General features: G+C 35.8%; 2 protein-coding genes across 2 annotated transcripts; one reads left to right on the forward strand and one right to left on the reverse strand.

Annotated features, from left to right (window-relative positions):
* Nucleotides 1-930: 930 nt before the first annotated feature.
* LOC103509495 (latrophilin Cirl) lies at nucleotides 931-19971 on the forward strand. The gene is made up of 10 exons (XM_026823816.1): nucleotides 931-1340; nucleotides 1836-2167; nucleotides 5959-6286; nucleotides 13747-14128; nucleotides 14233-14240; nucleotides 15185-15258; nucleotides 16138-16450; nucleotides 17719-17933; nucleotides 17984-18151; nucleotides 18484-19971. The coding sequence occupies exons 1-10, from the start codon at nucleotides 1070-1072 to the stop codon at nucleotides 19150-19152; spliced, it is 2760 nt and encodes a 919-aa protein (XP_026679617.1). The 5' UTR covers nucleotides 931-1069; the 3' UTR covers nucleotides 19153-19971.
* Nucleotides 19353-27929, reverse strand: LOC103509497 (gamma-aminobutyric acid receptor subunit beta-like). The gene is made up of 8 exons (XM_008474121.3): nucleotides 27633-27929; nucleotides 26176-26352; nucleotides 25323-25491; nucleotides 24332-24477; nucleotides 22787-22944; nucleotides 22050-22334; nucleotides 21404-21613; nucleotides 19353-19384 (listed from the first exon to the last, which is right to left on the reverse strand). The coding sequence occupies exons 2-8, from the start codon at nucleotides 26229-26231 to the stop codon at nucleotides 19353-19355; spliced, it is 1056 nt and encodes a 351-aa protein (XP_008472343.1). The 5' UTR covers nucleotides 26232-26352; nucleotides 27633-27929.
* Nucleotides 27930-27972: the final 43 nt, after the last annotated feature.

Raw genomic sequence — 27972 nt, forward strand, 5'->3', positions numbered from 1 at the left:
TTCAGCTTTATCTGATAATGTTCTTCACAATTCATTGATTTCTGAACGGTGGTTTTGAGCTGAACTCTTGTTTTGGCAAGACACCCAGCATTCCTTATCTTATCAGTTTGTGTTCTATGAATATTAGTTCAATTTAAGGGTAAACTGTTACAAGTGCAATAGCGTGATGGGGAGGGATTGCATTAAGCGATTAACCACTTCCTCAACGTTCAGGACCTTAAGCTTTATCATAAGAGATAATCTATCACGTGGTCCAGTTTTCAAATAAATGAATCTCTGGAAAAGCTGGTCAGTTTCTTTTCTTGGTTTATCATACCACTGATTGTTCAATGTTGAAAATCTCCAATTTCCCTTGTGTTTGTATTCTGGAAAAGCTGGTCAGTTTCTTTTCTTGGTTTATCATACCACTGATTGTTCAATGTTGAAAATCTCCAATTTCCCTTGTGTTTGTATAAATGCTACTTTATATACATATACATACGAATGTGATGTGATATTTAAACACACTATCTGTTATCTTGATTTTCTAAATAAACTACACAGTACTCTGAGGTAAAGAGTACAAATACATGTGTTTGTATTATGTCCTCAGTGAACTACTTGTTAACTCTGTTATTATTCTTGGTGTAGTGCTGTAGATAATACTATCATTGTTATTATTACTACGTGGTTTTGCTCATTCCATAAAGCTCTACTTATTTTCTATGAAAGGATATACTCAAGTACATGAGAAATAGAATCGAGTATTAATGGTTAAAAATCACGTTCTACTGTTTTCATCCTTTAAACCCTTGTCTTAGTCGTAATACGTATAAACGTGTCTTGAGGTAAAGAGTACAAATACACCTCTCTCTCCCCATGCTCTCACCTCACTCTCTTCATACCTTTTCACCCCCATTACTTCGCTTGTTTCAATAAACCCTTATTGTTAATCGAAGTATTGAAATTCGCATCATCACCTTTTTTCTCTCCACTACCCTTTTGTTGACTTTTTTACACGTCGCCAAAATTTTAATTGCAATGTTTTGTTCTGTTTGCAGCTAATTTCAGCACGCCCATCACCAAGCCCATGCCTCCCTGGCTAGCCACCTCCCCGGCATATCATCCGAGACCGCAGAAGAATTACCCTTCTCCTCCTCCGATATTTCATCGGAAACATAGCGGTAGTCGAATGCAATCTCCGCACACTGAACAAACGCCCCGAGATAAGTTTGAATTTCCTGAACGGAATCGGAACCACCACCGGGATCGGGAAAGAACCACCACCAGTACCACAGTGACCTCTACATCTACTACAAGTACCTCCACTACTACTACTACTTCATCTACGTTATTATTCTGTAAGTAAACCACATGACACATGACAGAGGTACAATTGAACAAGATGAAAAATAAGAAAGAAAGGAAAACTATTCCAGAGGGGTTCAACGTTTTCTAAAGGCTCTGTTACTGTCAATGTTCAATATGATGGGATGTCACAAGAGGAAGGTCTCTCCCTCTTCCTCTTCTCTATCTAAGCTGGAATTTCACCAGTATAAATGTATTAAACCTCTTCAACATCATCGTCACTAGAGACTTGGGACTCGAGCTCTGATGCATTTCTGTGAGACTAGAAAATAACGTGTACCACTTGACTTTATTTTATATCTTTATATTTGCATATTGTTTGACTTTTTTTCCCTTGTTCTCATTCATGCCATGCCTAGCTCTTTAGGGACTGATTTTATTTATTTGTACTAAAAACTCAAGGTAAAAAAATGATAAGACGAATTAGTATTGCGTTGCCTCTAGATTATTTTATACTAAAGTCGAAATTTTGCTTGGTTTTATTTCAGCCACTCCGTCGAGTAATGATGAAGCGGTTCTCAAAGCCAGTCTCTCACCGCCCCCCTCCGGGGTGGATCTCACGTCCCTCTGCGCCCCTGAAACCTCGCGCGGCCTCACCTGGAATTGGACCCTCAAGGGTGACACTCAAATCGTTCCCTGTCCCGCGGGATCCAACGGGTATGCCCGGTGGAAATGCCTCGAGGATCCCATCACCGATGTGGCTATCCGGTTTCCTAATTATCCGGACCTATCCGGGTGTCGATCGGTGTGGATTACGAGCTTGGATAACCGGCTCGGGGAGGGCGAGTCTATACTCACCATCATCGGAGACTTGGCCAAGGTAAGGATTCATATTGAGCTCATTTCGGAGAAAGTATTAACTACTTGTAGGTATAAGTGTATATTGAATGTAGATATCAAAGCATATTGTATACAGATCAAAAGGTCCTTTTATTTATTTAGGAATTGATGCAGTTTTATTATTATTGTTATTCTCCAGTGCAGAGTTAGATTTTTCCCCTTCGTGTATTTTGCTTAACAACATCACGCCTTTTTAATCTCAGAATCAAAAGGTCCTTTTATTTATTTAGGAATTGATGCAGGTTTATTATTATTGTTATTCTCCAGTGCAGAGTTAGATTTTTCCCCTTCGTGTATTTTGCTTAACAACATCACGCCTTTTTAATCTCAGTCATTAGAACAGGGCTGTGGTACGTATTTATTTAAAATAAAAGCAACAATAAAAGTTAACGTTTCGCGTCTTTATCATACAGACTTGCAAGTGCTGGCTGTAATAGTCCTTATTGTCCCATGTGCAGTGCTTCAAAATCTTCCCATACACATTTTTGCATATAAAATCTGAAATCGCTGATATACTCATATAAAAGATATACTCATATACGCTGATATACTCATATCCTGTTTTAACACTTCTCAAGTGCTGAAAGAAAATAAGTTGCGAGGAAAAAGTATCGTAAAACTTCCACATCCTGTTTTAACACTTCTCAAGTGCTGAAAGAAAATAAGTTGCGAGGAAAAAGTATCGTAAAACTTCCACATAGGTAGCAGTTTTTCATTATGCATTAATACTTTGTACTCATATAACTTGCATGCTTTTAAATAAGAGCACAATTCGTTGTATGTAAAACCCTACCAAACATGCATAGCATAGAATACTTGGAACAAATAGTTCTTTTCTTGTCCCTGTCTTTTTTGTTCGGTCTCCCTTACTCCCTCAGCACTTTCACCTCTCATACATTTACCTTTTTTTCCTCTTGCTGGTGATTTTCTCATCACTATTATTCAAAATTAAACTCCAGAAGTGTCTTGAGTTTAATAAAAATCTAGAACTTCCTCTTGCTGGTGATTTTCTCATCACTATTATTCAAAATTAAACTCCAGAAGTGTCTTGAGTTTAATAAAAATCTAGAACTAGAAAAAATGTTTACATTAACACGTTTGACTCACTTGTGTCGGTACTGCTCATGTTTGTGTTTCCTTTCCTAGTACTTTGTTGGTTTTCTCCTTTTTCCACACTCAGCTGGTATTCATTATTTGTTCTGTTAAGTCTCTAAAATATGGTAAAGATACAAAGAGGGTTTTCCTCAATTATTTAGTAATCTTGTTATAAGTTACTAAAATACATATACTTCCCCTATCTTCTCATCCATTCTTAATCCTCGTGTCTGCTACACTTAAGAATCGATCTTCAAATGTATATTACGTACGTAAACCTCAGAGCTTGGTTGAATTTTATCACAAGAGCTATTATTCACCCTTAGTATGAAGGAAGCTCTTACTAGCGCTAGCAATCTAGCTTACACTAACATCGATCTTCAAATGTATATTATGTACGTAAACCTCACAGCTTGGTTGAATTTTATCACAAGAGCTATTATTCACCCTTAGTATGAAGGAAGCTCTTACTAGCGCTAGCAATCTAGCTTACACTAACACCATACCTATCTTTTCTTCTTATTAAAACATGTTTGATCAAACTTTATTTTTATAAACTTTAAAACAAAGAGTATTTCATGTTAAGAAAATAAAGTGCAGGGTAAAATCTCCATTTCTTTACATGATGTTACCATTGTTACCCATTTTCTTTTGTTTTGGAACCCACGTATTATTCATGCTGTGGCATTTTAATTTCTAATATAATATCAACAAAATATAACAAACTTAAGTAATCAAAATTTCGAGTTTACAGCTGCATTCATGGATTTATTATCCGTTTTTGTTTACTGAGTGCATTTCTAGAGCTTTTTGTTATATTATGTACTTACTGTATTGGTATTTGAACAATGAATACTAGGAACGGAACCATAGCACTTGAGCTTCGTGTGTACTTGGCTTTGTTCATCGTAAATACTTACTCCTTTAGTAAATTTATGGTGCTTCTCTGGAACTAGAAACGGAACCATAGCACTTGAGCTTCGTGTGTACTTGGCTTTGTTCATCGTAAATACTTACTCCTTTAGTAAATTTATGGTGCTTCTCTCGTAAGTTGGCTAGGTACTCATTTCTCATCTGTATGATTATGATATATTAGATATTAGATCTACACAAACTTATATAGAATCTTACTTTGGTAAGATCTTTATCTTTATCTTTACTGTGCTCTTAATCTTATACTTTTATACACCTATCTTCTTTTTAAATTAACATTGTGTATGTACTGTATGTATAATTTATTCACAATATAACATATTATTATTATTATTATTATTAGACTACCGGACATGAAACGCCCTATCATAAATATCACAGGTGCAACATATGTCACACCCGACACCGAGAGTGTTAATCATGTTTGCTACAACATGAAAATGAAATAACAGTAAAACTAAATGATAGAACCAGAAGTGGATACTATCCATACCTTGGAACCTGGAACACCAGCAATACCTTTATTGACTATGTGAGAAGAAAAGTTCATTTTAAACTGCAGAAAAGATTTAACGTTCAAGTTGATGTTAATTAAAATTTGTGAGGAGAAACACACGTTTCTCGCTTGTTTTTTTCCCCTCTTCTATGTTTCGACTCACTTATTTAATCTCCCTTATCTTGACAAAACTCATTTTTTCAGCGTGTGAACACTGAAGAAATGACACTTTCGCCAGAGCTATAATTACATTTTGTACATTTGAAACGTTACTTTTCACCGAGCAGAGGTATTAAGTAAACAATATTTTAATCAAAAAATTAGAGGAAAAGTTTACTCAGAGAAACAAAGTTGAAAGAGGAGGCAAGAAATCCAGAATTCAGACGATGCGAAATGGAAAAAGAAAAAAAAAATATCCGAGCTGTGCTACTTGCAGATAGTTAGACATTTCGACGAAAATGGCTTGTTAAATGTCCAAGGAAACATTCGTGTTTTTGTCCTTTTTTTGTATATAAATTTTGTAATTTTATTGTTGTTATCTTCCTACGAATCATATTGCTGTAAAAGACATCCCTTAGCAATTAATTATCTTCCTAGCTTTTCACGAATCATGTATTTATCCGAGCTGTGCTACTTGCAGATAGTTAGATATTTCGACGAAAATGGCTTGTTAAATGTCCAAGGAAACATTCGTGTTTTTGTCCTTTTTTTTGTATATAAATTTTGTAATTTTGTTGTTGTTATCTTCCTACGAATCATATTGCTGTAAAAGACATCCCTTAGCAATTAATTATCTTCCTAGCTTTTCACGAATCATGTATTCTTGTGAAAAACACGTCTCTCAGAAAACCCAACATTGTATGTACACATCAACTTGTCAACCTATTGGAAACTGTTGAAAATAAATACAACCACCCCGCCGATAGTTTTATTATTATTTTACACATTTTTCTCAATAAAATAATTTCCACTATGCCGGGAATCGCACTCGGGACCTCCGGTGTGCAAGCCTAGTGTGACTTCCATTCGGCCACGGAGGTTGCTCTATTCAATTACTATCTCTCGTTATCCAGTGGTGGTGTGGTAATTCGCTTGATGGAGATTAAGAAACTGGGTTAAGTAGTTTAAAAGAAGAGTTGCGATTTAATAGCATAACTTAATCCTTTACTTTTTTCACTCGTTTCTTTAATTTTCTTTAGTATCCTTAAAATAAACACTTATACTGATCTATTCGTTTGTTTCCTTAGGTGACGGACAAAAAGGTCCTGTATGGAGGAGATATGTTAGCAGTGACGAAGATCATTCACGACACCTCCATCAAAACTGGAAGAGATGTGATCGCATTCCAAGATGACAAGGAGAAAGAGGCTGTGGCCACTGATCTGGTATCCAATATAGTTGCCGTGGGTAGTAACCTACTAGATGAGCTGCAATATTCTTCCTGGGCAGATCTCTCCTTGGAGGAACAGTTGCAAGTGGCATCCTCTCTGGTTCTGGGTCTAGAGGAAAGTGCCTTCCTTCTGGCTGAAGCTTGGGATACTGACAGGACTGTCAATCTTGCCTACAAAAATATATGTAAGTAACTTTAATGTATTTGTCGTATTTTCGTTAATTTTCCCTGGATTGACGTTGTACCTAGTGCATGGAAGAAGAAATATACTGCAAACTCAATACGAAATTTCCTTTCAGTTGCGTATTTTTCAAGGTGGATCTTCTCAGAAAAGTTCAAAGGCTGTCTTCACTCTCTCTGATTTGAAAATGCAGTCTGACATTTTCCTAGAGTTTTACTCTCACGATATTTCAGCAAATATTTACTTCACAAGTCTCTATAGTTCGAGATTACCCATCACATTTCTCTTTCACGCCCTCAACTTGACAAATATGCTTTAGTTTTTCTAAAGAAGTTTTTCACTTTTTTAGCTTAAAAAAAGAGCTACGACTGCAATATATCGGTGTTGAGTTTCCCCCCTCTAAGTAAATAGCAGGAATAAATACTCAATACACATATTAGGTAGGTATTAGGTAAATACCTGATAAGTATGAAAAATTGTGAGCTTAAAAAATGAAATACAAGTACACAACTGCTAGCAAGGTGTAGTGTACGGTATTTTAAAAAGTGTGGAAACGTTTCTGTTGAAAATTTCACACGAGTGAAGATCGATAGCCACATTTTTCTGCCTGCAAGTGGGAAATAGTCCCTGTATAGTTGGAGTTGGTAATCCTTACAAAGGTTTTTTTTCCATATAAATATCATGCGACCGCGGCATTTTGACAAATCCAACTGCTCCGCCCGCCCACCTCCTATTCGATTTTTCCCTATTCTTTATGTAATATAAACAAACTCCTGTATTATAATATTGAGTATCTTGTTTGCTGTTCTAAGATAGAAGAAAAACTCTTTGTAGGATTGTAAATATCGACTGTCATTTTTCAAATTCCTTCGCAACTCTTACATGGTAATCTATTTTATAACAAGCACATCTACCGTATAAAATAAAAAATAACAGTACACTTTGTGTCTGTGCTCCATAAATCAAAAGTTGTGTGTATAAAATGTTTTAGTCCTGCCCGCATGTAGGTAAATATTCTCATTGTGGGGCTAGGGGACCCCAGGGAATATGTTTTTCAACATTCCGCCCCCAGTTCCATTTCCACGGATACCCCATTGCTTCTAGCTTTAAATTAGTTTGTTCTTTTTTCTTGTGGGTAAAAAAAAGGAGAAAGTTGAGTAGATGTTCAAGTGTGGACCATCCTGTAAGGCATATTTCTTTAGCGACAGCAATAGCTTAGATAGCCAAGTGCAAGACTTTGCTTTCTAACCTGGGGAGGCAAAGGTCCCACGCCCTCAACTTGACAAATATGCTTTAGTTTTTCTAAAGAAGTTTTTCACTTTTTTAGCTTAAAAAAAAGGAGCTACGACTGCAATATATCGGTGTTGAGTTTTCCCCCTCTAAGTAAATAGCAGGAATACTGCTAGCAAGGTGTAGTGTACGGTATTTTAAAAAGTGTGGAAACGTTTCTGTTGAAAATTTCACACGAGTGAAGATCGATAGCCACTAGATAGCCAAGTGCAAGACTTTGCTTTCTAACCTGGGGAGGCAAAGGTCTTGATACCGGAGGTAAAAACAATTGTTCTGTTACGAATTTCAATTCCATGATTATAATTATTTATGATTTTATTCCGCAGAATGTCCCCTTTCTCTTTGCAACAGTTACAGTGAAAACAAATTAATCTGACAAAGATTCTCATTCATCGATAGCCACTGTACAGACACTTTAGTGCTGGCTGAGAAATATCCCACTCTTTTTTATCTCCGACAATGTGGAAAGCTCCGTGTCATGTAACTTCGTCTCACCCTGTCGAGAGCTTAGTCCAAAACTTTTCTTGAAGACACCGTTTTCAACTTTCCCGCAATCCCCCGTCAACCGAAAAAAAAAAGAAAGAAAGGAAAACTATTCCAGAGGGGTTCAACGTTTTCTAAAGGTTCTGTTACTGTCAATGTTCAATATGATGGGATGTCACAAGAGGAAGGTCTCTCCCTCTTCCTCTTCTCTATCTAAGCTGGAATTTCACCAGCATAAATGTATTAAACCTCTTCAACATCATCGTCACTAGAGACTTGGGACTCGAGCTCTGATGTATTTCTGTGAGACTAGAAAATAACGTGTACCACTTGACTTTATTTTATATCTTTATATTTGCATATTGTTTGACTTTTTTTCCCTTGTCTTCTTTCATTTTTAATGCATTTTAACCTACAAATTTATTTCCCAGCATTCAATCATGGGGCTTGGGGGTTTTTCAAGCTATGTTTACTGCATATACTGGGTAGGGTTTGAGAAATGAACTTTGTCACAGCATAGCTTTTGTTTGGTAGATTATCAAAATTTAAATCAGGTGTGTCAAATTCGCGAGGATACATTGGCTTCCAGGAACTTTCCAATAAATTCTGGGAATTAATAAACCTGATGAAATTGTAAATTTTATTAGAAAATTTTCCAACCGTGAAAATCCATAGATAATTCTGGGAATTTCAGTTTTCGCACTTTTGCAATAAACAACTGATGCTAAATCCAAATTTGTTTCCAGTTATGACAGAGTTCCATTGATTTTTCTGAAAAGAATTTGAGAGTTTAACCTGCCTCGTTGATGTTGTGGTCAAGGCGCACGCGGGGTAAATAGGATGATGTGGTTTGAATTCCAGCCGAGGCATATAACTTTATCCTCAATATAATTTGATAATTTGACCACGATGAGTCCACTCCTGCGGTGAAAGGACTGTTTAGTCCCATTCGAGCAGTATAAATAACCACTGGAGTGGGACACCTGTTGTTTATTTATCCGCATACCACCGGCACCAGCTGCCCCAAGGTCTGTCGAAAATGTGCCCATGAAAAAGTTACAGATCAAGATGTGTTTACAAGGTCAGACCAACTTTTGTTTAGAGGAACTAAGCGATCAAATTGCTTTCTCAGCATTAATGGAAACAATTGCTTTCAGGGGTTATCTTATATTATAAGAACAAGATCTCATTCACAGTTCACATTTCATAGTTCACACACTGATCGCTCTATCTCCAGAACCACAACACTGAGTCCACTCCTGTGGTGAAAGGACTCTTTAGTCCCATTCGAGCAGTATAAATAACCACTGGAGTGGGACACCTTTTGTTTATTTATCCGCATACCACCGGCACCAGCTGCCTCAAGGTCTGTCGAAAATGTGCCCATGAAAAAGTTACAGATCAAGATGTGTTTACAAGGTCAGAACAACTTTTGTTTAGAGGAACTAAGCGATCAAATTGCTTTCTCAGCATTAATGGAAACAATTGCTTTCAAGGGTTATAAGACCAGATTTTCACGTTACTTGTAGTTAGTATTTCAGTAAAACTAAAATTAATAAAGCCCTTTTAATAACGTCAGCAGTAGGTTTTTAATATTTTTAAAACTTGAAAACTTTATGAAATGAAAGCCTGGAGGTCGGAACATTTTCTAAACTGAAACTATCTTTATATCCACAAATAGGAAGAAAGGACTTGTTGTGATGTGAAGCATACTGTTTACAATTTGTTGTGAAAGGTAGGGGCTGAACTTGTGAAAAACTAAAAGAGATAAAATAGTAAGTACAATGATTTGTTCATGCAAGAATTATCTTGCTTTGCTCATTAAAAAAAAAGTTTCGTTATTTGTTGAAAAACACAAAAACATAAAATTTCAAATGGTCTTCTGCTTCTTCTCCTTTTTACTGCAGTTCTAAGAAGATAAGATATTTTTACAGCGTTATATTTTATTTATTTTATTTTAACAGTATTGTGAATTAATTATTCATAAGATTTCTTTTCTTTTATTGAAAGGGTTTTAGTTGTAAGTTGTGAATGCTCAACATCATTTCCACTTTTAAAAGAAATGTTCGTGGTTATTTATTTTTCATCGGGAAGTCTCATTTATTTTCTTAGCCCTTTTCTTCATAAATCTTTTTTTTTCTCCTTTTTCGTTGTCTATTATAATAATCGTACCTATTCTTTCTTTAGCTCTGTCATTCACGTATTCGTTATCTTTTCATTTCACCTCAGCGTATCTTCTTCCCTTTAGAAATGATATCTACTTTTCCCTCTTCGTTCTCTCTTTGACAGTTCTCTCCTTCAATTTTTTTTTCTCCTTTTTCGTTGTCTATTATAATAATCATACCTATTCTTTCTTTAACTCTGTCACTCACGTTTTCGTTATCCTTTCATTTCACCTCAGCGTATCTTCTTCCCTTTAGAAATGATATCTACTTTTCCCTCTTCGTTCTCTCTTTGACAGTTCTCTCCTTCACATTCAGTCATTTTTCTTTTCCAATAGATTTTCTCGATTAATAAATTCTTCCTTGAGTTCACCACCAGTTATTAGTATTCGGTGAAAAGATTTCTATTTCTAGGAAGCAAGTTCTACCTTGGTGATTTATGTGTTTTCCTCTCTTTCAAAGATAGGGAATAGAAGGGGTCAGTAGAAAGCTTTCCTAGAAAGTCTCCATTACTTTCGTGCACTTTCTAACTATTGATTCTTTTCCAATAGATTTTCTCGATTAATAAATTCTTCCTTGAGTCCACCACCAGTTCTTAGTATTCGGTGAAAAGATTTCTATTTCTAGGAAGCAAGTTCTACCTTGGTGATTTATGTGTTTTTCTCTCTTTCAAAGATAGGGAATAGAAGGGGTCAGTAGAAAGCTTTCCTAGAAAGTCTCCATTACTTTCGTGCACTTTCTAACTATTGATCTTGATGTTGTAATGGAATGAAATTCGCACCAACCAGGGTGGCACGTATTTTTTTTATTTTTGTTATTTCTACTATTATTAGTAATTTAATTAAAGCTCATCTTTTATTATTCTTTATTGCATTGTTTGAGTCGTTGCATTCAGTTGTATTTTATGTTTAAACTCCAGTGGTGTATAATATGTAATTTTTGTTATTTCTACTATTATTAGTAATTTAATTAAAACTCATCTTTTATTATTCTTTATTGCATTGTTTGAGTCGTTGCATTCAGTTGTATTTTATGTTTAAACTCCAGTGGTGTATAATATGTAGAGCAGATAGTTTCAATCTGAAATACCTATATCAATATTCCGGCCACTTATAAGACTATGGACCCTGTTAAAGTCCTTTGAATAAGAACATTTGTATCTCCATTGGGTTTCTTAACTGTTTCTCCTTCATCTACCATTCTCCACTATTTCTATCTTATCTCCCTTTTTTCTTCGTTATTCTCTATTTTATTGCAACAATTTCTCCTCTTCTTTTTCCTCTGCACATACTATCGTGCTCTTTGAGTTTTATTGTTATCACATATTAACCCTCCTCCTCCTTCTCATCTACTTTTCTCTTCATTGGATAATTGTGTTCGTTTTTAATGAAATTTCAAAATATAGAATGACCTGATCTGGGGGACTTACCAGTAGTCACGGTTCCCCACTGACTAGTGTTAGGGTAGTTTGTTTGTTTTATATCGTTGCTTTTTATTGTAAGCACTAATGTTTTTGTCCTGAATACATAAATATATTTCCCCCTTTTTCTATTAAAAATTCAAAAAGAGAAGAATTGAAAATGCATGCGAAAAATAGTCATATAAAAAACCCATTGACAAATAAAATGTTCACATGACTACCCGTAGCATAACACGTATGATATTTCCCCCTTTTTCTATTAAAAATTCAAAAAGAGAAGTATTGAAAATGCATGCGAAAAATAGTCATATAAAAAACCCATTGACAAATAAAATGTTCACATGACTACCCGTAGCATAACACGTATGAACTATATTACTATAGCAAGAGAACAGAACAGAGGATAAGAGGTCCTAAGGATACTAAAGTTAACTTTTCAACTTGTGGGACTGGGTATATCAATGCCTACGGCATTCCCCTCATTGCCACCCCTTCATTTAAGCTATAAACTTAAATTTTAGATTGGGTCTGGAATATTATTATGACAAGCATGAAAACAGTTTCCTGAATTGATACAAGTTTATTAAAATGCAAGAGGGAATAAAATTTATCAAGTGGAAATAAAAAGATGCTGTTAGAGGAGAAGAAAGTTATGCTTAAAATACTGGAGACAAAAATTTCCATAATAAACTTTCTGGAGAAAGAGAGAAAAAACTCTATTTATCTTTATAGTAAGAACTAAACCAGCAGTCGTTATATAGGTTATTTTTAAGAAATAAGTTTCAATAAAAAAGGGCGATAGTTTAAATTACTGGAAGAAAAATGGCATAAACTAGACGACAAGTTTTACGAGAAAAAACTGTAGAAATAATTGCCCTAATTAAATTAAAAGAGGCCGCAAAATTTTCATGGAGATTAAAACTTCCTCTATCTACTTATATTAACCATTAAAAATAATTAACTGTCATTCTTATAAAACTGGGGACGATGTGCTGTCAGGAGAAATGTCTTGGCGCCCTACAAAGCTTTCTCAGAATAATAATAATAATTGTAATGTTCAATGTTATGAAAAGTTTATTATGGAAATAAACTTACGTGTTACACACCCTAATAACTTAATTAGGTGTATGTAATGTTCAATGTTATGAAAAGTTTATTATGGAAATAAACTTACGTGTTACACACCCTAATAACTTAATTAGGTGTACTAAATGCTACAACCGAGTGTTATTGAAGTAATCATTTTGCTCTGTTCTGTATAATGCATATTATGTTACCTATTTTATAATTATGTACTGTAATAGGTATAAATACTTCATTAGGAAAAACGAAAAAAGTAATACCCGTACATAGCAAAAAGTTCTAGTTCCTTGTGAAATTTTCAAAATATTACCCTGCCAAGTTTGAGACAGTACTTGAGTAATACCCGTACATAGCAAAAAGTTCTAGTTCCTTGTGAAATTTTCAAAATATTACCCTGCCAAGTTTGAGACAGTACTTGAAAGTCTGAACAAGTTATTAGTAACATACACATTACACCTACTTACTTACCTGTAAAGTAAGCCTGTTATAAAACAGGGAAGTTCTTCCAATTTAAACTTTTGACACTTAAAACTCTCTCGGAGAATGTAAGAAGTTTACCCTCTTGATTTTTATACTTCCCATTTTATCATACTTTGGATGAACTTGTATAAATTCTTCGTGAAATTTGAATCCTGTATATTGTGAGGGAAATGTTAGCGTTAGTCTTCTAATCGTAATGTCAGTTTTCGTAAGCTTTGTCTAAGTGTGATTAGAGTGGGGCTGGGTATACTAGTAATGATTATTTCATGTGTATGTGTTGTTTTGTCTCCAAGTAGACGGTAATTCTGTGTTAATTGAGAAATTCGTTCCCTTGCTCGAGACATTTCTTTCAACGCGTGGTGTGTTGCTACTTTGAAATCTCTTGTACTAAGTTTCAGTTCCCTAGGGTGAACTTTGAAAGTTCATTTCATTCTAATTATTATAATGGTAATTATCTCTCTAGTCGGGAGTTTTTATTTAGTTTTCTCTCCGTAATAGTTGTAGAAATGTCTTTTAGAACTGTAAGATAACGTTTATTTGTTGCAGTGATAAGTATACACGTGATAGAGTTGGATAAACTAAAGAAAAGTTCGGAGCGGTTTCCCCTGGTGTCAACATCTTATGATGCAAATGATACGTGGCAGAATAGACATGAGAATTGGATCGAGATCAAAGCTAGTTCCTTCTATGACAATGCTATGGAGGATGTAACCCGTGTTGTGTACTCCACATATGAGAGACTGCATGAAGTTTTGATCCCTATAGACATGAGGAACTCCTCCCTACTCCTCAACAGTAGAATCATAGGAGCTTCCCTAGGGAGTGGGAAACACATCTCACTCAAGGAATCTATACTAGTGGGATTGGAACACATTAGAACGGAAAACATGACCGATCCCATTTGTGTGTTTTGGGATTACCAATCTGAGTAAGTTTTTAAAATTTCATTGTAAATCTTTTTCTCCCTTTCAGACAACTGATTTTCATCCCTCATCTTTCAAAGTTATCATAGCGTACAATCTTGAATCAAAGTTATTCAAGTAAGGCACAATCACAATTCAAACTTTTTTCCTCAGTTTTCTTCTTTCTTGTAAAGAATCTTTAATAACAATCATTATAAAAGTTACAGAAAAAAATCTTGAATTAGAATGAAGAGTTCAAGCGTGAGCGTTAAATAAAAAGCAAAATAATGACGATGTTGATCGTAATAATAATACTAATAATAGGTAGATTTAACTGAAGTATCCAGTAATAAAAATATTGCCGCCAGCATGAAAAATGGTTGTACGTATGTAGTACAATTTAAAACGTTTTATGTGAGTCCCCACTTCTCTGCTTTTTATTTCCTCCTCCTTCCTTTGTTCCTTCCTTCCCCCTCCTCCTTCCTTTGTTCCTTCCTCCTCCTCCTCCTTCCTTTGTTCCTTCCTCCTCCTCCTCCCCGTCCCTTCTCCATTTCTCCTCCACACTCTTGTCTCATTTCCCTACATTTCGACATTATTGAAACGTACTTCTGGGAATTGTTTTCACATTACATATACGCATTGTCAATCCTCTCTTGTAAGAACCCTAATGGTTGTGTTAATATTGTGTGTTTTACACATATGTTTCTTCGTGTTTTTTTACATGTGTTTCATTGGCCATTCTTAAGAAAGCATTTATTTTGCTCATGAGAAAAGTAAAACAAAACGGATGGTAGAAGAAGATCAGTTGCCCATTGTCGTATTCACAATCATTTGCTTTTCCTTATGAGAAATTCCTCCATCAATTAGTAAAACGTCTACCATAGCATCATGTTTACATATTAATGAGCGAAGGTCAATTTTATGAATATCGAAATACCCATTACTTTTATGAGAGGAAAAGCATTGATTTCCTTTTTTATGAATACTGATTGTAGGAATTCCTTTAAATTTCACAAGGAAAAGCTTTTCCTTCTTTTTCTGAATCTTGTGTTTTTACACCTGTTTTTCTTCATGTTTCACAGATCAATCTGGTGTTCCTTTCGATGACAATCGTGGTGATGTGTCGTCACGCAAACAAAACATTGGCGGTGAAAAAGCCGCGGGATCAATCTAGATCAGCATTTCTAAGGTAAGGAGGGGATACAGATCCTGTTGCTATTGGTGGTTGTTGTAGTTGATGGGGTTATAAGTTCTAGCGGCTTTAGCTTTCGCCGAATGGTGACGGCAGATTTGGTGCTTATTGGTGAAGGTGACGGCATATTATTGGTGCACTACTTTATTGAGCAAGTTTACGAAACTTAACTGATCCTGTTAGCCAATAAGAGTTCGGGATTCTAAGGTGTTGGAATTATTTTGGAACCCCTAGTAAAAAAAGTTCTGTTGTGTCTTGAAAATAATAAAATACTTCTTCAGTGGCAAAAGTTTCCTTTTTTTTGTCCTCGTTCTTTTTCAACTAGATTTTTTTTTTTTTTTTTTTTATTTTTTTTTATTAAAGTCATTTACAGCTAAGCATTTTTTTTCTCCACTTTTTGCAATTTTAGTGTTTCTTACAGCTTTTTTTGTTGGTTTTGAAACTGTGATCGTAAAGTTAAATTAACTATTCTAGGTATTTAGTTTTTTTTTCTGCATTTTAATTTTGGCAAACCCAACTGAGCATGATTGTAATAGCTGCAGTTTTGAAAATACCATAAGAGCTCTCGACATTTTGAACAGCAGCAAAATTAGCATGACAAGAGACACACACACAAAATTTTCATGGAAATGCAAAAGTTATACTCTTCTGTACCATAAAACTGTTTTTATATGAGCCCTAAATTAAAATACTTTGTGTGTTGATGGGGATAAATCGCTCCTCTGTGAGTGATGAGTTTCAAACAGAAATTCGTATAGGATGTGGATGTGATACAGTTGATACATAGACATTTGTTCACTGCAGCGTTAGATGAATGAGTGAGTTTTGTCTCTTTGTTTAAAGAAATTAAAATGTATGGAAATTTATGGAAACGTATGCATGAAATCTAGGATGCACTATGTGTGCATTTCTCCGCGTTACAAATATATCTATCTAATCTCCGTCTCTCCATATGATATGAAATTTGTTTTTCGTTTTTATGATTTTCAGTCTGAGAGATTCACAATTCACAAGAATCTGTGCCTGAGCTTGTTTGTGGCGGAGATAGTTTTCATTGTAGGAGTGACGGAAACAAACAATTCATTACTCTGCAGCATGGTAGCAGTCATGTTGCACTATTTCTTCCTTTGCGCCTTCGTCTGGATGTTACTAGAAGGTAAGAGGGGTTTCGAGACCATGTACCATTTTCGTGCAGTAAAATTCAGCACTCATCTCTCTTGACTTAGTCAGCTACCCAGGGTTAATAAAATATTCTATTAGAACAACTTCTATTCAATTCTACTTGGAATTTTATGTATACTATTGGCAGAATAATATCAGCAGTGAGGAGGCCTACAAACACATGGAACATAGGAGACAAATAAGCCACTATATAGGACAGAAGAAAAAATCACCATTTTCGTGCAGTAAAATTCAGCACTCATCTCTCTTGACTTAGTCACCTACCCAGGGTTAATAAAATATTCTATTAGAACAACTCTATTCAATTCTACTTGGAATTTTATGTATACTTTTGGCAGAATAATATCAGCAGTGAGGAGGCCTACAAACACATGGAACATAGGAGACAAATAAGCCACTATATAGGACAGAAGAAAAAATATAAGGTGGCAGAAATCTTCGTAATGTGCTCGTTACTTCGTATCACGCTCAGAGTCATATAAAACATTTTTTATAACGCTCCCATCTCGTAAAATGAGTTTACAACATTTTATTTTACAACGAGGGGAGGTTTTTTTCCGCTTGAGGACTACCTTGATGCTGACTTCGGTGGCCATGTCTTCTGTTATTATGGCATTGACTTTTCTATGTTTACACACAGAAAAGTCGCTTTCTGACTTTTCTATGTTGGGGGATGAAAGAGGGTACTTCGGTACCTCAACAGTGGGTTTAACCTTTTGGCATGCGGATAACGGTTTATTTTCAGGGTGCATAGGAAAAACTAATTTTCATTGTGTTGATAAATGCTTGTCGTTATGTCACAAATGTTGCTCCCCGCTTAATACACTACGCCAAATTTTATCACTTGGCTTGGGCTCGAACCACCAACTAGATCTAGAGTCCAACGTGCTAACCACTACAGCACTGAGGTTGATTTCAAGGTTCATAATTTATTTTAATTTCCATGATTCCTAATTGTTCCCCGCTTAATACACTACGCCAAATTTTATCACTTGGCTTGGGCTCGAACCACCAACCAGATCTAGAGTCCAACGTGCTAACCACTACAGCACTGAGGTTGATTTCAAGGTTCATAATTTATTTTAATTTCCATGATTCCTAATTGAGCTTAATTTCCATGATTCCTAATTAAGTTTCATTTCCATGATTCCTAATTGACTTTGATTCAATTTCAGGGTTCCAGCTATACGTAATGCTCATTGAAGTATTTGAAGTGGAAAGGTCTCTTTGATTCAATTTCAGGGTTCCAGCTATACGTAATGCTCATTGAAGTATTTGAAGTGGAGAGGTCTCGAATCAAGTGGTACTATTTGTTTGGCTATGGGTTTCCTCTTGTAGTGGTTGGTCTATGTTCGTTCTTCTTCCCTGGCAACTATGGCACGAAAGAGTACTGCTGGTTAGCTCCCAATGTTATGGTTCTGTACAGCTTCATTCTACCCATTGGTTTTGTTATTGTGGTAAGTACTCGAAAAAATAGAATCGAATATGGCTTGTTTATAGTGGCCAGACTCTCCCCTCTAGTCCCAGCAGAGACAGGGAGGGAGCTAGCAGTAGAGAGGCGCGCTCCAGTACGCAGACCGCAGGTTCGAATGGAAATTCGTCAATTGTGAACAGCCATAGTACGGCAGATAATTCCCCGCACCATGTGCTGCAAGAGCCTACCTATGCGCCTAGGGTGAGTAGTAGTATAATATAATTGTATTTATTTATTTAAAATAATTACAATAGAGTTTGGCAACAATACATAATCAACATTGTAACTTATTTTAAATTGGTACTAACTACAAGACAACAACCTAGGGTGAGTAGGAATCTTTATTTGGAGATGAAGTGTCAGTACCTTTTTAGATTAACTGATTGATGCCTGTGTTCAAAATCTTCCACCGAATATCTTGTTTTTTAATATTTTCGTAATTAATACTTTGTATATGTATTGATAATACATCATATACATCTAGTTTCATCACAGATTAACTAATACTTAGTATCCCTATATGTTGATTGCAGAGTTCTCACTACAGCCGCTATGACGCTACATACCGGGGTGGAGATCAAACTCTACCGTCAGGTACAAGCACAGGAGGAGGTGTGTATGGGTACGGTACTCAGCGAGGCCGTAGTCATGACTCCTACGGGCGTCAACCATACCGAGACAATCACCCGTCAACCAGTAGCCAAGCCTCGTATAGAGCGAGGGGCAGATCGTACAGTCCCTGGAATCATATCTATTACGAGATTAAAACTGACCCTGAGTCCAGGGACTCCCGAGAGTCCCGGTCACGAGAAGAGGACCCTGTATATGAAGAGATAGAGAGGAGAAGGGAGAGGGAGATGCGAGAGGCGCGAGATGGAGAGCGAGAGACCCAGTCTAGCAGCGATAGGGAGTTGACGGAGGAGGAGGCTCGAGTCCGCGGGAACAACTCTCGGCATTCCTCACGGAGCTACGCGGACCATAGGCCTCTCATCCCGGGTAGCACGGTAGTCACGCCTGACCCCGAGCATAGAAACTTTCGGACGGCACTGAACGCCGCGTTCCGGCAGAGACTGAGAGAGCAACAGAATGCTCAGACCGTGGCAGTGTTAGACGGAGAGACCGTGGTGTGCCATCTGCAGAACGAAACCAGTCCGGACTATTCGAGTAGGCGGAGGTTGTATTCGGGATATAGCGAATGTTGAATTACCGGTGGGAGTTGTTGAGGAACCAAAGTCTTCAAGTTGTTAACTTGGATAAGTTAGTGTTGAAATCACTTCTTGAGTTGTAGCCTCGCAGTTTTCTGACTAAATATCAGTATATTACAAAAGTTGTAATTTATCATCCGGCTCTTGGTCAAATTTTTTGCTAGAATCAATTCTACATTCTAGTTCTAAGTGCTGAACTAGTAGTCAGTAAACAAGGCGCAGTCACGATCTCAGAAGTGTTTGAATAAGTTAACTAGTTAATCAAGTTTTCCCCCTTCCAAAGCAAACAAGCTTTTATCATTTATTTTCAAAAGCGAACATTTTAATTTGTTGTACAAACTAATTTAATTTTATTATTTTAAGATCGATGTGTCTCTAAACATTTGTCGTTACGTGTATCTGCCTCTATTTTTCCACCATTACCTTTTACTTCTAGTGTAGTTATTTCTCTTAGCTTTACAATATGATCATATTTTTGTACAGTTTGTAAATATTGTGTTAGATTAGAGGGGGAAATGATTTGAACCTTGATTGAGACATTTGATTTTTTCTTAATCATTCGGATTGAAAGGGGAAGCAAATGATTGATTAATATTCAATGAACGTTAGAATTTTGAATTGGAGGATGGGTATGAGAAGGAGATAATATACCCTGTCCTAATCAATTGTAACTTTATTTGTGAACTTCTTTCCATCAATCGTTATTCTCTAACTTTAATGACTTAGACTAGACACCTATCTCATATATTGAATGTAACAAAAGGAGAAGTTCAAAATATTTTCGAATAAATGTTCAGAAACGATAAATCATTCCCCTCTCCCACCTATTTTTATATCAACAAAGACTTATTACAAGAAATTTCATAGGAAAAGCAGAAATTCTTGTTTTCTCAAAAAACTGTGATATTTTATTTGAATAAAAAAACAAACTTTTCTTTGTTTTTTGAAGTTTTAGTGTGTATATTCTTAGGTTTATATCATTTGGAGTATAGTCTGCTTGTGTATAATATAAGGTGATATATCCATACAGTATGTATACGAACATATTTTCATTCAGTTTTCTTAGTAATGTAGGATTGAACTTTTCGAATATTCTAATAATAATAAAATATTGTTTAAAACTCAACATTTAAAACAAAAAACAAAAGAATGGAAAACAAATTCAGTTTCAACAAGCGTGCTTACATATTTATTTATACGTTGAAATGTTGTTTTTTATCTGTTTAGATTTTGATGTTGTAAATGTTGGTTTTACGTAATATTCGTGTTTTTAGTTAGAACAGATAAATGTGTCTATTGATATTAAGTATAAAAACATTACTTTCCTTCCTATAGGCTATAGGTAAGGAAAGTAAAAATGTATGTTAATTATCTTAGAAATAAAAACAAATTCAAAATTAAAATACTGTGTTGTTCTTATTGTTAACCAGAGTTTTACACCCCGGTTTTCCCGCTCCTCATAATTGCCTACTTAGTAGTTAATTATATTAGAAGACACGGGTTCAAATCCCAGCCTAGGCATGCAATTTTATCATCAGTAATTCCTTAATTAGACCAGAACAATAGTCAATGCCCTTAGGGACGAATTCATAGTCGTGAACAAATGCTCAAGTGTACACGAGAGGCGGTTAAACAAAGCTTTTAATTCTCAATGAAGTTAATGAAGTGTACACTAGGATTTTGTTATACCTAGCACTATGAATAATTCGTTCCTAATAACGCCTTTCATAAGTCCGACCTCGTAGTGTTGAGAAAACCCATAAGCACGGAGTGCAAGGACTCTTGAATGTCCACTTGGGTACGGTTTATAGTTGACTAGGTGCCATCTCAACTGGATAGTTACACAACCTCGCAACTCTTTATTAGGTAAATTATAGTTAGGTAAATAGTAAGAGGGCTTGTGTGGTTGCCCATCAGAAGTCCTTGAAAACTACCCGCACTCGATAACCGACCTTCATAGCTTCTTCCTTTTTTACGACAGCCCCCTCCCCCCAGTACCTACAAAGTAAAATACGGCTTTCGATAGCAGTGTTCTACCGTTAAAAAAAAGTGTTACCTACGTTGAAAACTACCCGCACTCGATAACCGACCTTCATAGCTTCTTCCTTTATTACGACAGCCCCCTCCCCCCAGTACCTACAAAGTAAAATACGGCTTTCGATAGCAGTGTTCTACCGTTAAAAAAAAGTGTTACCTACGAAAGAATTAAGTAAGTATTAGCTAAAAATGCACAGCCTAATATAATTACCTAGAGGGGTTGGTTCTTTCGCTTTGGGCTTTTTCTTCGCCCGATCAGCCCAATAGGAATAGTTAACAGCAGCATACTCCAACAGAGCCGCGAACACAAACACGAAGCACATGACAAGATAGATGTCAATGGCTTTCACGTAGGAAATTCTGGGTAAGGAACTTCGCACTCCTGTGCTAATAGTGGTCATAGTAAGAACTGTGGTGATTCCTGAAAGAAAAAGGATTGAATGTGGTCAGAAAAATGGTTCGGTGTCTATTCCTGAAAGGTACGACACGGGGATTAAACAAGTAGATTAAATTATTGGGTTGTACGGAAAACGAATACAACACAATAGTTAAAATGGACCTCTACAAAGTTACCGACTCTTCAATCAAATAGATTAAAGTATGAATGAGGTAATCTCAGCGAAAACCTACTCTTCGTTCAGTTTCACAATTTCTATTTTATTTTCATTGATAAAATACCTACCTACTTTAAATGCTTCACAATCATGCTTGTAGGTATACCTAAGTAGGTACTCTTGAGATTGATTTTAAAAGCCGAGGACTCAATTAACGAATTAAAAAAAAAAAAAAAAAAAACGCTGACCCCGTCACGGGAAAAGGTGAAGAAAGAAGAAGTTGAGAGCTCCCAGAGGACATACCTAAAGCCACACGAGCACTAGTTGCCTCATGGTTGATCCAGAATGACACCCAGGACAACATCACAATGAGAATAGAAGGCAGATAAGTCTGGAACACAAAGTATCCTATATTCCTCTGCAGTTTGAACGACAGCGATAGTCTCTGGTAGGTTCCTGTGGCTAACTTCTCCTTCCTGTCGTTGGTTTCGTGACCTAGGATGGTAAACTGAGGGAGTTGTGCTTCTTCTACGCCACGAACTGGGGTTTCCTTCCAATACATGACAACGTCCAACACGGTATAGCCGTCTGGAAAACAGAAAGGTAATACATTATGTATTAACAAAGAGGTTGCTTTAATCATTTAACCTTTTTCACCTGACGTCTTAAAGATAGAGGGAGGGAGAGAGAGAGAAAAAAAAGGGAGAGGGAGAGAGAGATAGAGGGCGAGAGAGAGAGAGATGGTGTAGGGGTTAACCACTTTTCAAGATAGGAGTAAACCTCTCTTCTTATACCACTGCAGGGGGAAGGGATTTTTTTGCTGGGAGAGGGGAGTTTTCAGTCCCATTCAAGAACGATGAACACCGATTTGCAACCACCCAATGACGTCAAATCCAGCCCTTTCTTATTTACATAGTAGAATTCTCCCCCCAAAGCCTTTCCTGATTGATTCAAAACTGGACTAGAAAATCGGCCAAGTATGTAAGTCAGCCTCCGATATGGAAGGTATATACCAATATTCTATTCTGTTCTATACTTACAGCTCTCAATTTCAACGGTGCAGTTCTGGTTATCCAAAGGATAATAATGTAGGTCCATCATGCAGGCCAGAGTTGTGGTGAATCTCATTCCATAGGTGATACTGCCATCTCCATTTAGTCGTACCAACTTATTTCTCTCCGTGACATCGTGAAGAAAACTGAAAGAAGTGATGAGGAATCACATATTACATATTACCATATTACCTACCCTTTGGTTCAGTCCCAGCCACCGAACCGTGGACAATTTTGATCACCATTGATTATGGAAGCTGTCTGCAAAACATGAGCGACCTGTGGCAACGGTAAAGTCGTGAAAAGCGCTAGTTCCTTTTGAACTTTTTCCCCCATTTGTCAGGAGGGCAAAAGAAATTTGCCGAAATGAACGTTTGTAAAAGCGCGGCTGAACACAACGTTATTCATATCCGTAGGTACAAATGACGGAGAAAAATGCATGGCAATTAGTCCTTTTCTCACCGAAGTCATGTTTTCCCTTTCCCAACCTCATAAATAAACAAAAACACTTCCAAACATTCGCAGCCAAAAGGGATTCATTATTCATTTCAGGATCAAGTAAAGTTTAAAAGGGTCCACCATTATATAAATATTTAATATAAATTCTACTTAAAATTGGGTAAAAATAAAATTCCCCCTCACCACTTATTTCGCTTTAAGCCTTCGCGAGCTTTTTAGCCTCTTTTGTGATAAAGATGATATTAAATTTTTATTAACTCTATTTGCGTGTTTGATAAATTTGATAATAAAACACCAAGAAACCTTTTTTCCTCACTCTCTTTTTTTTTCATTATTTTTGTACCTATCTATTTAATTGAGAATTTTAAATGTGACAATAATTGTGTTTCCTTCTCTATCGCCTTTGTCTCTTCTTAATTCATTATCTTCACAGTTTCCTTTTTATTTCTTTATTCTTTTTATTCCTCGTTTAATTTTTTTAAAGCTATGTAAAACTTCCATTCAGAAAACAGGAAATTGGGTTGGTTTGTTTGTTTGTTTATAGGTACCTATAGAAAAAAAAACTTCTACCAAAATCAATGTTTTCTTTCTCCCATTTTTTTTTTATTAGGTACTTTTTTAAATACTTGAAAAAAAATGTTACAAAATAAAATTGGTCCCAGTGAATTTCCCACTCATGAATTTGATCCAATAAGGTAAAAGGGACATTACCTATTTGCAAAAAAAAAAGGGATTATAAATTATAATAGCTAGGTACCTAAGTAGGTTCTATAATCCAGTTATCCTCGTAATGTAAAAAAGTAGCAAAGGGATTATAAATTATAATAGCTAGGTACCTAAGTAGGTTCTATAATCCAGTTATCCTCGTAATGTAAAAAAGTAGCAAAATGTAATCCCAAGATCCAGATACTCATTTTATGTACGAGTAATTAATTTTCTACTTAATCCTGTCGTTCTTCTTTCTTCTATTTCGGGATGATAATTAAGATCTCATTATTACTTACAGTTCCCTCTATCAACATCTTTTTTATTATTATTAAAAATAATAATAAATTGTTACTATTTCATACTTACCTATTTTTGTCATTTGCAAAGAAAGTGTCTGGAACCCAGATTTTTTCAGCAAAATCGCCCGAAAGTGTTAGCACTTCATCTTCCGAACTGAATGCTAGTCTGTCATCTTTCCAATATTGGTTCAAATACATTGTAATTGTATAATCCTGGAAGTAAACAAATATAGGCAATACAATTCAATTTACAAGTAGGTACACAGGTACCTAATGAATGATTAGAAATAATTGGAGATGGAAAAGCATAAAAGCTCACTTTCTAAGTACCTACATGTAGGTATACCAAAAAGATCGCAAAAATACCCCAACCGATCATCCGAAATCAATCCGACTTTTATGAAGTTGTGACAGTCGCGTCCTTCAACCATACTATGTATATAGGTACACCATTTTATTGCTCTACAATTTACAACTACTTCTCAAGAGACCATCTCTGGAGAATATATTCAAAATCAATATGGTATACGTACATTATGAGTTTATGAGTCTTGGAAAATGCACAATAGAATACACAGAAGGAAAGTGTGGACATTAAGGGCTACCTACAGTAACTGTCTGATGTGTTATTATTTTATCCTCTAACCTCCCTTATTCAAGGTTACTACGATCTACGATACTATGTAAAGTTGTGAAGCCCTAATCCCTGTTGTTTTCACAAGGTTAATGTGAAAATAATGTTCAGCCTTGAACATAATGCTTAGTATTTTGCAGCTCTCCTAAATCCTTTATTGTTTTACATAAAGCGAATTGTTTACGAGCAAATCCATTTTCAAAAAGATTGTTAAATGTTGCCCATGTCCTAATATGACATTTCAATGTGTCTGTTGCAAGTGTCACATTGAAACGCTAATGATATTGACCCCTACTCTCACAAAAATACTTGCCCTCCTTTGAACAGCATTGAGATGAGACAATTTCCCTTGTGGAAGGTTCCTTTCTGCTTAATGCTGTCTATTTCAGTATTTCTGATTTGGATTATAGACAATAGAACTTACCATACTGACTTCGCTGATAGAATCAAAACTGGCAATGGTCAAATCCATACCAACATACAAGGGATCACCGCCAAAGTTTGGTCTCAAACGAATGTCGTATCCGTGCAATAGTTGAGATATGGTTTGAGTTACATTAGCCAGACGCTCTGTGGTAGCAGACTTTTTGTGACTGGGGGAAAAACCGATTTATAAATCAAAAACCTGGTATCTATACTGCCGTGCTAAGCGAAAACGCCGTATGTCAAAAAAATCGATTTTTTTTTTTTTTTTTTTTTCAAAAATTTTTGACCAAAGTCTCAATTTTTCTGAATCCGAATTTCCTATTTGACTCTCCAATTCGTTTTCGGAGTTGAAATCCGGAATCCGGATAATTTGAAGCTCTGACATTCATTATCCTAAACCCCTTAAAAACCACTAAAACGTGTCGCCGTACAGGTAGATTGAAATCTTTAAACTCGATTTCCCGAAAGTAGGGTTTTTTGACATACGGCGTTTTCGCTTAGCACGGCACTATATTTCTTGTACTATAATAAGTTGTATACTAAACGTTCAGCTGTATCATGTAAGCTACAACACCATCCCTTTCAGGAATGAGACCCAGCAAAATTTATCTAGCACTCTTAGGCCAGCCACTCACTCACTATTAGTTCAGCCGCACCTGTCAGGTCTACCTGATAGTGTGTGTGCTCATCAGGTATCAAGTAGACCTTACAGGCGGACCTGATCAGATGTACCTACCTATCAGATCTACCTGATAGTGAGTGGCTGGCCTTAATTTCAGCAAATTAGAATACTTTCTATTCTAAGACTAACAGAGTTATAAATATTGTATTCCAAGACTAGCCGAATTTACCTTGTGCTCTTACTCAGTGTTATGATACATAACATGAACGCGATTCGGATCAACATGGGTCTCCGTCAATGAAGTTATCCCTGGTAAAATGAACGGAGCTCTCATAGGATTTCATGCTGACTTAACAGATTCATTCTGGCCGAAAGAAAACCAAGTCAGAGTTGGCAGCGAATGGCTCTAACTGAAACAAAGAGAGGCATCATGATTGAAGACTTCTGTGTGATAGGGGTGGTCTATTCCCACGTGCCCATTATTAACATAAAAATATTGAGAATGGGTTATAGATCCCCAAGCAAAATCGTTCAATCAACCTCAAAATAACCATCAAAACACCATGGATATGGCATATTTTATTTTAATAATATTATTTTATTTCATTTTTTTTTTTAAGCTACGGCAAATAAATGGTAGGTAGGTAGGTAGGTAGGTAGGTACCTGTTCTGTTCAATTTTCATTTTAATTAACTCCACAGGTAATGAGTTTTTTTTTTTTTAATACCAGAGGGAAAATTTTGGAAAATATAATTTCCATATTCCACTTGCTTGCAGTTTGCATGAAATCTGCATGTTGGGAGATATTCTATTCTATTTTATTTACATAGATAGGTATAATCTAAAAAAAGGAATAGTATTTAAACCTCTCCCCCCCCCCTCCTTTCACGCCTTTACGTTTCGCTCCCTTTATCACTATCAAGCTTTTTAAATTTTAGTTGGCTTTAAAAGTAAGTCAAATGATTTCGAATTGAGTTAGATCAAAATATCAAAGCGTGTAAAATCGCTGCCCTGTAGGTATGCCCCACGAAAAGTTGAGCACAAATTGTATGAGCGCCCAACATTATGTTGTATATGCAATGTGCACATTTAAAATAAGACAAAACTGGACAAATCCGGACACAAGATATAAAATGAAAATTCCGACCTTAAATGCTTGAAATTTTAAAGGTCCAGTTTTGTCTTACCTATTCTTTACAAGTGTTAGCCACTTTTAACTACGAGTATTATAAAGTCGATTATAAATAGCTACCAATTAGCACTAAAAAATTCAATCTCATTGATAACAAATTAGGTGGTAAACGGCAATTTAAATTGAGACTTAACTCTCTTCCACTTAGGTTTCAATTTGACAAGGATACGAAAAATTAACGTTTAGGTATTTCTTTTTAAAAAACTTTTTTCTTCAATTACTTTTCACGAAGAAAAAGGCAAATAATGTTAAAAGCTGGAACTAATTACAGGAAGGAAGTGGAAAAAAATCGGAGCTTATTTTAAAGTTATCAAAGTCAGTAAAAAAAGAAGAAAAAAAATCTCTTGTCCTCAACATCTTCTCTCCGCAATTTTCTCTGTGCTATAGAATTAATGAGGACGTATCGCGATCATCATTAAAATTGCCATGGATGCTGTACCTATTCGTCACTTGGAAAAAATGCACAAAATAAACGAAATCTAATTCGAACGTACCTAATTGGGATTGAGATAAATTTTTGTTTTCAACTTTGACAAGCATACTGTCTAATCTTGAACGTTCAATGCATCACAAAAGCAAAGTGCACTTTTGCGTGATATCAAAAACACAATTAATAAAAACACACCTGCCATAAAGTAGCACAGTTACACAAAACTACAAAAAACAAAAACACTCAATAAATTGTTAGATATCCGATTGTTAAAATTGTCCATCCAAACTGTTTTCAAATAAAATGACGAGACTGAAAAATATGAATAAAATAAGGATAACGTGTCACTCCTGATGTAAGTAATGCGCTAAACGTTAACACACGACTAAGATAGATAAATCAAT

Source organism: Diaphorina citri, unplaced genomic scaffold (assembly GCF_000475195.1).
Source record: "Diaphorina citri unplaced genomic scaffold, Diaci psyllid genome assembly version 1.1 scaffold504, whole genome shotgun sequence".
Lineage (NCBI taxonomy): Eukaryota > Metazoa > Arthropoda > Insecta > Hemiptera > Psyllidae > Diaphorina > Diaphorina citri.

What these genes read in the sequence shown, in the direction of transcription:
- LOC103509495 (XM_026823816.1), top strand. Translation starts at nt 1,070, where the DNA reads ATGCCTCCCTGGCTAGCCACCTCCCCGGCATATCATCCGAGACCGCAG. An exon ending in TCTTGCCTACAAAAATATAT is followed by an intron (nt 6,287 to 13,746) that starts GTAAGTAACTTT and finishes TATTTGTTGCAG; the next exon opens with TGATAAGTATACACGTGATA. An exon ending in AGCCTACCTATGCGCCTAGG is followed by an intron (nt 18,152 to 18,483) that starts GTGAGTAGTAGT and finishes TGTTGATTGCAG; the next exon opens with AGTTCTCACTACAGCCGCTA.
- LOC103509497 (XM_008474121.3), bottom strand. Translation starts at nt 26,231, where the DNA reads ATGTTGATCCGAATCGCGTTCATGTTATGTATCATAACACTGAGTAAG. An exon ending in TAGTGCTCGTGTGGCTTTAG is followed by an intron (nt 21,614 to 22,049) that starts GTATGTCCTCTG and finishes TTTTTCTTTCAG; the next exon opens with GAATCACCACAGTTCTTACT. An exon ending in GAAAGAACCAACCCCTCTAG is followed by an intron (nt 19,385 to 21,403) that starts GTAATTATATTA and finishes AACACTTCTGAG; the next exon opens with ATCGTGACTGCGCCTTGTTT.